The sequence below is a fragment of the Scomber japonicus genome, chromosome 12 (assembly GCF_027409825.1).
Source record: "Scomber japonicus isolate fScoJap1 chromosome 12, fScoJap1.pri, whole genome shotgun sequence".
Lineage (NCBI taxonomy): Eukaryota > Metazoa > Chordata > Actinopteri > Scombriformes > Scombridae > Scomber > Scomber japonicus.
The window spans coordinates 3,420,692-3,430,983 of NC_070589.1; the positions used below are offsets into that span (position 1 = coordinate 3,420,692).

Consider the following 10,292-nt stretch of genomic DNA (forward strand, 5'->3'; position numbering starts at 1 on the left):
CAGATTGTGTGTGTGTGTGTGTGTGTGTGTGTGTGTGTGTGTGTGTGTGTGTGTGTGTGTGTGTGTGTGTGTGTGTTGTGTGTGTATGTATGTGTGTGTGTGTGTGGGACAGAGAAACAGGGTGACAGAGTGGTGCTGTATAAGTGTGCATGTATAGTCAGTTAACAGGTAGTGAAAATGATGATAGTGGCTGATTCAGACATTTGCATTTCCAGCTTTTCCAGTCAAAGTCCATCAGTTATCATTTCAAGTGGAGGCAGCCCTCTGTTATCTGAGTCATTAGGCTGCTGAGGACACAGCAACATACAGGGGACAGACACACTTTGGTCACTGCTTGTGTTTATGTTGAGTTCCAAAGCAGGAAGTAGCCTGACACATGGAAGTCTGGCTAGTGAACACTGGAGACTGGGCTTCATGTCCAGTCTTCCAACAACAGTCAATATCAGTTTCCTTTTACTATGAAGTTCTGAAGTTATGAAGATCTTTCCTTAACCTTAACCATCTTAATATGATAATTTCAGAAAATGCTTCTCTAAGTCATTCTCTAAGTAGACAATCGCTTAAACCTGGTTAAACCTCTGATCATGTTTAATGATAATGTTTTTAAAATGACTTTCTTTCTATGACATGCTTGTAACAGTTGTGGTATGGTTAAAGGTATATTGTGCAGGATTTACCTAGAAAACCATGTATGGACTCGTGCACCATTAATCCTTCTCATTCATTACTTATGACCCACTAGAACAGAGACCTACTGATAAACACACTGGTGCTACTAGGGAAAACCTCCGCCTGAATGTAATTATTTATCTGTATTCAGGATGCCTGCAACTATCTTTGGACAGTGTGTGTGTGTAGCACCCCAGTCAATAACAGTGTACACGTGTCAGATTACCAGTTTACATAGCTCTGTCTCTGTCTCTGTCTCTCTCCTCTGTCTCTGTCTCTGTCCTCTGTCCCTGTCTCTGTCTCTGTCCTCTGTCTTTGTCCTCTGTCTTTGTCCTCTGTCTTTGTCCTCTGTCTCTGTCTCTCTCCTCTGTCTCTGTCTCTGTCCTCTGTCCCTGTCTCTGTCTCTGTCTCTGTCCTCTGTCTTTGTCCTCTGTCTCTGTCCTCTGTCTCTGTCTCTGTCCTCTGTCCCTGTCCTCTGTCCCTGTCTCTGTCCTCTGTCTTTGTCCTCTGTCTCTGTCCTCTGTCTCTCTCCTCTGTCTCTGTCTCTGTCCTCTGTCTCTGTCCCTGTCCTCTGTCTTTGTCCTCTGTCTCTCTCCTCTGTCTCTGTCTCTGTCTCTGTCCTCTGTCCTCTGTCTCTGTCCTCTGTCTCTCTCCTCTGTCTCTGTCTATCTCCTCTGTCTCTGTCTCTCTCCTCTGTCTCTGTGCTCTGTCTCTGTCTCTGCTCTCTGTCTACGTCTCTGTCTCTGTGTCATGATGTATAAAGAGCTGCAGGTGTGTGTGTGTGTGTGTGTGTGTGTGTGTGTGTGTGTGTGTGTGTGTGTGTGTGTGTGTGTGTGTGTGTGTGTGTGTGTGTGTGTGTGTGTGTGACTGAGAGCAGGTCTGAGCTGTACACACACAGAGCAGAGAGACACAGTGGACAGGATGAAGCTCTGCATTCACACACAATCTGACAATGTGGCTCCTTCCTGAGAGATGAGGATGGGTTTATTTGTGCATTAGAATATAACCACCATGAAACAATCAGAAATGACATTATCATTATTTTCTGACTATAATAGGAACCTGAACCCTTCCATTCAGAGCTGATAATTCTAGAAATACTGAGTTCAAATTCTCCCACAACTCACCTCAATAATACCCATCAACCAAATGCTGCAACTATGAATGAAAGACTGTTCCTCTACACATGCTCTACTCTACCAGGTATCCAATTCTGAGGGAGAATACTCTACCCTTTTATTTTCATTTCATTTCTGTTGTGTTTTGCCTAGAGTATATAAGCATATATGAGCACATATATGTTTACATGTGAAATGTGTCAATAAAACTAAAACTGGTAAAATATAATATTTACATGAAAGGGATAGAATCCAGCTAAACATCTATAACGCTGGAATCAGGGTTCCTAACGTACCTCAATCCTCTCCATATTTGCAACAAATGTTTTTTTTGTTTTTTTTAAGTTCTCCAAAACATCTAGGCAAAGAATCCTCTAGGCATTTACCTTCAAGTGGCCTACAAACAAAGGTTACAGAGGAGACTGAAATATGCATCTAATTAAGTTGTTAAATTACTGTTGAGTAAATCCCTTTAATTTGTTTTAGTCATCCAGATGGATAATCCCCTGTAGCCACAGATTACAGGGATTACCACCGAATCACTGAGCGGGAGGATTAGCTCCAACTCTGATTCCACACGTTTGTCTCCTATAGTTCACTTTCTGGATTCCCTTTTCCAGTTTCTACAGGGCAACATGCTCAAAGGTACTACAGCAGCACCACTTAGGAAACTAACAGTCAAATAATTAGATCATTAGATATGTCTCACTTTACATTTGAAATGATACTCATATGTGGAGGATGTTTATGCTTTTTAACTGATTCTAAACTAATGAGAGAAACTGTAGTGTAGATAAAAGGTTTTTTTTTGCTTAGGCTCTATTGTTCAGGTCCATCATTTCTTGATCATTTCCCAAAAAGCTTCCTGAAAATAAATATGCTCTGTTATAGTATTATAGTGCTCATTGGTACATTTAAAATCAATTATTTAGTTAAAGTTAAATATGTTAAATTTTACTTAAATATTACTGGTGCATCAAACAAATATGCAATAATAAATAATGAGTGGAGTTTAACACGGGTTTAAACTTAACGTTTGTTTAAATGTAATACCACATTACATGTTTTCCCTGGAAAATACAGAGAATAATGAGGAATTTCATACATGTATATTAAAACATTAAAGAGTTGATAAAAAATCTTTCCATCTGAATAATCAATAAATAATGAAAAGTCAGGAATGAAAGAACCCCATAAAGCAAAACGTTTTAGTAGCCAATATTTTTTATAATTCATTAAATTTATAAAGAACTAAATGGGAACTATCAACACGTGATGTATAACCTTTTTATTTTTCCTTTGAATGCTGTTGAAGGGTAGACTGTCTCACAATAAAGATGCCTTAGCCTATACTTTTATAATATTAGTATTAGTAGTTAACTGAGAAGTAGGAAATATGATCAATTGTATTTATTCATGGTGGCAGGACGTTAAGTCACTTCTCCTTTTATACTGATGTTATTCATTTATACAGGCTGTTTTGTGGTTCATGCAACAGTGTGTTCAGTGTGTCCGTAGTGTGTGTGTGTGTGTGTGTGTGTGTGTGTGTGTGTGTGTGTGTGTGTGTGTGTACCCCCACCTGCCCCAACCCTAACGTGCACCGTGACCGGTGTGGCTGATCTCCAGCCTGCTGCACGCTGCAGACCGAGGGGCTGCATGGGAACCGAAACACTTGCTCTGCTCCCGTAGGTCGGCCTGTTCAGAAAGGCAGCACGTTCATCAATGAGACGACGTGGAGCGCGCGGTCACGGCGCGTTAAAAACCTGCACGGTTCAAATTATTATCTGCTTTTTAGGAAAGAGAAGGAGGGGGGCACACTTAACTAACATGTCTGACTTACACACACACACACACACACACACACACACACACACACACACACACACGTAAACACAAAAACAAATCAAAACTGACCACAGCAAATGCTACGTACATCTCATTCATGGGATTTCATTATTACCGCCTTGAATCACAAATGAGAAAAGTTCCAAACACAATTCTGCTGTAACATAAAAATGAGAAAAGACTTTGTTCGGGTTGTGTCAATATGTCTTCACATTTACATTCAGAGGAGATCTGACCGAAAAAGATTCAAACTCACGTCTGCAAACTATCAACTTCGATTTAAAATAGCCAGTTATCAATTTCATAAATAATAACTGTGCATTTATGAAGTGTAAATTAGTTTGAAGACGAAAAAGAATATTTTCCTAAACCCTTGTAATGTTATTATGGATACGGCAGCAGATGAAATGACTGAAGTCTGCTGATGAACTGATGAACAAATGAAATCATTCTGCAGAAATCGTGTATGAATGTTTGACATTGAATGAATTAGATCATTTAATGTTGTTTCAAAAACAACAACAAAATAAACAAACCACACTGTGGACCATTTAAGTAAAACCAAGACCTGACCCCTAACCCGCAACAAGAGAAATTGCAGCACTACATGAAAATATGAATTCATATATATATTCCAAACAGGGGACAATGTCATGCTCATTGTCTAAGATGAAAATGTCTTTCTCTTAGAAAACGGCTCATTTTTGCACAAAGTATGAACCAACAGGAAATGATAGAACCTGAAGTCAAACTGACATTTTTATACACGATATAGGAAGAGTAGACAAATACAAAAGACCATGGGAAGTCCACTCAGAGATTTCATATATTCATGTGTTTATGTTTATGTTTCTCTAGTCTCACAGAAATATGTGACTTTGTTTGTTTTATCAACGTTTTTGCACATCAAAGGAAAAATGTTACATGAATTTTCATTTTTGTGATGTGATGTGTAACTAATTGACGGGACACTTTATTCTGGCTTATGTGTGATTTAATGATAGTCAGTGACCACATGCCGATGGGAGATGGGTTTTGTTTTGAGGGTTTAAAGAGCAGTCCTGCAGCAATCTGTCAGTGCGTGTTGTTGTGTAGAACACCTGGTTGGTACCGGGATGTGAGTGCATTGTGCATGTGGACTCCAGCTACAGCTTCATTATGTAGACAGCAGCACAAGCCTCATTTATAACACGACATGTTGCATTGACTGGCGAAGGGAGCGCAAGTGGCCTTCTTCCCACGGCCACGGCCCGTGTTGCAGCTTTCTGTCTCACCACCAATATCCACACGTGGTGCGCGCGCATACACAGCCTGCATCAAAGGTCCATTTTCTGTGCAGAACAAAGTGAGCCCTTCCACTGAATAGAGTGAATAGATGGGTACTTACAGACCCCAGATCCGTGGGTAGTCTCCTTTCGGTATACCGGCGAGCGTTAATTTGTCGCGTGAGGTGTCAGAGAGGCGCGCGCCCCGGGGCCACCACTGTGCTTTTATTTGTCAACCAGTTCTCCCAATCAAAACCGCACTGGCTGGCACAAGTGGCGCATCGACCACTCTACTGGTGCATGTATTTATGGCAGCGCTGCCCACTTAAGGCTAAATAAATGAGCGAGCTGAGTGCTCTTACACACATGAGCAGGCTGAAGAGGACCAGCCACTCAGCTACATGTTAACAGGTTTATCCACCTTCAGCTTACATTTTACCATAAGATACTCAACCAATGATCGACAGCCGCTATTATTCTTTTGAAAGAAAAATGACGTAATGATGTATTAATTAAATGTGATAGTTTTTTTTTAAAGTGTCATTTAATTCAACTCTGTAACATTTTTGTAATGTCTTATTGCAATTATTTTATGTCGTTCCACTTGTTTATATTTTGTTTTTAAACACGATCTTATTTCTTTTGTTTGTATTATTGTGTAAGAGTCGTGACAAAATAATAAGTTATATTTGACTTTAATATTAGAAATACATAGAAATAGATGTTTATTGACATCAGGGTTTATATTCACATGTTGATTATGCTGACAGCATCTGCTTCTTTAATCAGAATATAATTTATTCTCTTATTCTGACACTGTGTCAACACCTCCAGCCGAAGTTCATTTAAAGGTTGTAGGGCAATATAACATACATAACATATGATGCATTAGCCGTAGCCTCTTCGAATAGCATATAATGTTTGAATAGCAGTACAAAACTGAAGTGTCTTGCTGCAAAGTGTCCTGCAATCATGAGGTGAAGGTATAATAAGGTATATAATGAGTCTATAGTATGTTTTAATAGTAAACTATAGTCTACAACACGCCTTAACCCATGCATTTATTTAATTGTAGATAACTGTGAGCTCACGTTGACTGATCTAAAATCCATGATCATTCGCAACAACATTTTTGGGATAAGCCAGTTTTCTGCAAGCAGGCCGATATGTGATTCTGCTGTCATTGTGTCAGTATTTAGTGAAATGTGTCTCATTCAAATAACGGTGTAATGAATATAATCTGAGAAATGACACAATGTTAAATAATGAAATATAAATGAGGGCTCTGCAGTGCGCTGTGGTGTCAGGACATAGTTGAGATGTTCAGGCCAGCCTGTGGAGGACGAGGCGGGGCTTTCTGGGGGATTATCTCGAGGTGCGCTTCGCGGACCGAGCTGTGATTGGTTGGCGCTCCTGGCAAACGGCACGCGACTATGGATGTCGCTATAAAGAAACCTCGCGTGCCGGATCTTCTACTAAAACTAACTGTTGACCGTGAGCAGTGACCACAGAGCAACGAGTCAATAAAAGAAGGAACAACGTGTCATTGTTACCGCAACAACAGGAGACACAAGCAGCCACACGAAGATGGACAGTGTGCTGGACCCTTTCTCTGGACTCGACTCTTTCTCCTCCCCTCCTTACTTCGACGATGACGAGTTTTTCACTGACCAGTCTTCTAGAGACGGACACTTGGACACGGATGACTTTTTGGATGATGATGTCGATTTCCTCACCAGTCATTTCCAAGACTATTACAGCAAAGACGGCAGCAGCAGAGCTGTGCCTCACGATGGTGACTACGACATCGGCAACCTGTCCTTCTCCTCCTCTTCCTCCACTTTCTCATACAGCTGCGCAGACAGCACCCCGGACCTTTCCCCTCAGATGGGCAGCCTTCACGGCGGGCCGTTGCTGAAGCGGAGGAGGAGGATGAGATCTGAGATGGAGATGCAGCAGCTGAGGCAGGCGGCCAACGTCAGGGAGAGGAGAAGGATGCAGTCCATCAATGATGCATTCGAGGGTCTGCGCTCCCACATCCCCACTCTGCCCTACGAGAAGAGACTGTCTAAGGTGGACACTCTGCGGCTGGCCATCGGCTACATTAACTTCCTCGCCGAGCTCGTGCAGTCGGACCTGCCTATCAGGAACTCCAGTAACGAGACGCACGCGCAGCCCAAGAAAGTCATTATCTGCCACAGAGGAACAAGTAAGCTCATTTAAAGACCATTCCTCTAAATACAGCGTTTTAATTCATGGAGAAAATGATGCAGACTCATTTACAGTGAAAAAGGAACTTGATATTAATGTTGTTCTTGTCCGTCTTTTCCTCCTAGGGTCTCCTTCTCCCAGCGACCCAGACTACGGCCTGCCTCCTCTGGCCGGTCACTCTTTGTCCTGGTCGGATGAAAAGCAGCTCCGGGAGCAGAACATCATCCGCACGGCCAAGGTGTGGACCCCGGAGGACCCCCGTAAACTGCACAACAAAGCGGGCCTCACAGACATAGAGAACGAGCTTCCGTACGGCCTGGTGGCCTAAACAGAACTACCGGAGTCCTGCTGACCGCTCCTGTAAAACGCACATTGTAAATGTGAAGAACTAGATGAAGTGAATGTTTCTTAATGTGCTGTTGAAGGCGCATTGTAAAAATGTGAGCACCATGTGAGCTGACTGTACAGTTTCTGATATTGTATTAGTTGTTGTAAATATTTTTTTTTATCATGTTGATAATTTTATTTTTGTAATTCAGGCAACTGGCAATCATGTATTTAATTTTTTTCACAAGTGATAATATATGTTTTAATTTAATTGCAATGAATGAGAGGAAAATATATTTTTTTACTGCTGATTTATATTTCTATTCAACCTACAAATAAAAAGCACATAATGATCAAAAAAAGTTTGTTTCTTCTCTGTTATATGTTATTATTAATGTTGTCTGATGAAATATTAAATAAGATGATCAACATCAACAGTTAGTCCAGTACAGTATTAGTGTGTTATTCTAAAAGCAGAGAATAAGCTTGAAGCTTCATCATTCATCTTGGAAATAGTTGGAGAAATAATCTTAGCACACATCCCACTCAGTGCAAACTTTCCAACAAGTGAAAAATGTCAATATTCCTGAGCAAGGTTCATTCACTGATGAAGGCCATAAGATGTGACTGAAAGTTAAAGTTAAAGTGCACCTTCAACCTTTAGTCAAACTAACAAATGATTTTTGCTTTTGCTTTGACTTAGAAACACATATTTGAAAGCCAAGTCTTAAACACTCTTCAACACAATATGAAACATTCTGTCTATAATTACCAAGACTTGCTCAACGCTTATTAGGAGTCACTAGCCCTTTAGTCTCATCATTACAACATCAGGCCTGACTGCAAATGTGTCCTTAAAATAATTCATGTCTATAAGATTCTTTGTTCCTGGTGGTAGATGAGGCATAATGTTATGTTAACATATTACAGTGAACACTTGAATGACCTGTTGTGAATGAATATAAACACACGTGGGCCTAATGAGCTCTGTTCAATAGAAACACTGTTAACCAAAAGTCTCAATGAGTAAGACTAAGACGGTAAATAATTCAAACTAATACAGCACAATATTGTGTGACATGAATATGCAAATGAGATGCTAATGACACGACACTGTATACCCACAACAGCTGAAGGTGTTTGAAGCGCACGCGGGCGTGCAGCAGTATGGTGGGAGACTGTTGAATGCGGCTCTGTGCTGCCAGGTGCTCCACGGACAGATTTTCCCGTGGTAGCGGCATCCCACCATCATGTGTCCCCACGGCCGCCCCCACGCTACTGCAACACACAGCCGCATAGCTTATATGAAGCATGTGGGTCCACACTGCTGCAAGGCTGCATTTAAAGCTCTGCAGCAGCACGCAGCACGCTGCTGGATGCTGACAGTTTGGATTTTAAAAAGCTCCAGCATAACAGGTGGGTTAGCATTTTTATATATCATAAGTACTATCAGGATTAATAACTTCTTTTTATGTTTATTATTTTAAATGTTAGACATAATGAAGTATCTAGTTTTCTTCGTAAACAACATGATTGTGCTTTTTAACTTGAGTTATTTGCAGGACTCTCTCCTCAGCAGACTCTGCAGTCCTCTCTGAATCTGTCCGCTTCTCATTACCAGCGCGACAGGAGCATGTAATCCTATTACAGCCATTAGAAAGTCAAATGTTAGAGACTCAATGCTGGGCAACTTCATCTCTTTGGCAGGAGGGTCGGTTCCACTTTGATTGTGAGGCAGCAGAGCTGGGGTTAAAACAGTGGTAGCATTGTAGTTTCTTCACCTTAACGCTTTTGTGCCTGTTGATGGTTTTTAGTGTGCGCAGCTCAGAGCGCCTCTAACATCCTTTGGTGCGGTCGCAGCCAAGCGGAAGAGCCAGGCTGAAATACTCCAGGCTATCTTGTCACCCCGGCTGCGGGCTTGGCAAAGCTTTAAAGGACACGACCATTTTACTGCCTGACAGGTTTTATTTCCTTTATTTCTCAGCAGGCCTGGACATTAGAGGGTCATGCCAAGCGGTAATTTGGTTGAGAAAGGCTCGGCGCTGAGCTCAGAGGCCGCTGTGAGCTTTCATACCTACAGTTAGCTAGAGACAGACAGCTGTACAGGACAGCGCTGGTATCAAGACTAAATCTTTATCCTAAAATATCTTATCTCCGCGATTCAATTTCTAATGTAGAGAAAAAGTCGATTTCCTTAATAAAATTCTATAAGATAATAAGATTCAAAAATAAATGTGCAAATTTGAAATTTCAGAAATATTACATCAAAGATTTATTTCCACCTAAAAAAGTCAAATCTAAGGTTTTTAAAGTGTTTACCGAGTTCCTGAAATCACCATTCTACGAAACAGATATGTTACACAGTTCATCAAAATAAACCTGCTCAGGATTTAATGCACTACTGTGTTGTGCATCATTGTAGGTTGAATACTTATTATATTGTAATAAGACCGTTTACAGATAATGCTAGTCATTTGAATTCATCCGAGTTCTGCAGTATTCCCATTCTGTGCAACTTTCTATATTTCAGAAAACATTTATCTGATATTTATCTGCTGTTGGTCTGTATGATAAATATCATAAGTATGAAAATACACTAACATAAATGTATATGTAATATTTATCAGTGCTTTTTAAAAATGTTTATTAACCAATGCATTAACGAACTTCATTCAGCACTAACCCAGCAGTGCTCTAACAAGTAAACCTTCTATAGATAGAACAGTACAATTGTTACATTATATCATTTTATTCCTTAAAGATCTGAAAGGCTACTTAAATATATCATAAATGAAATGAATGAACTCGGTTGCTTTCACCCTCAACATACATTTAATCTTCATATAATATGCAAGGA

General features: G+C 40.5%; 1 protein-coding gene across 1 annotated transcript; it reads left to right on the forward strand.

Moving 5' to 3' along the window:
• Positions 1 to 6,484: 6,484 nt before the first annotated feature.
• ptf1a (pancreas associated transcription factor 1a) lies at positions 6,485 to 7,436 on the forward strand. The gene is made up of 2 exons (XM_053330081.1): positions 6,485 to 7,106; positions 7,234 to 7,436. The coding sequence occupies exons 1-2, from the start codon at positions 6,485 to 6,487 to the stop codon at positions 7,434 to 7,436; spliced, it is 825 nt and encodes a 274-aa protein (XP_053186056.1).
• The last annotated feature ends 2,856 nt before the right edge of the window (positions 7,437 to 10,292 follow it).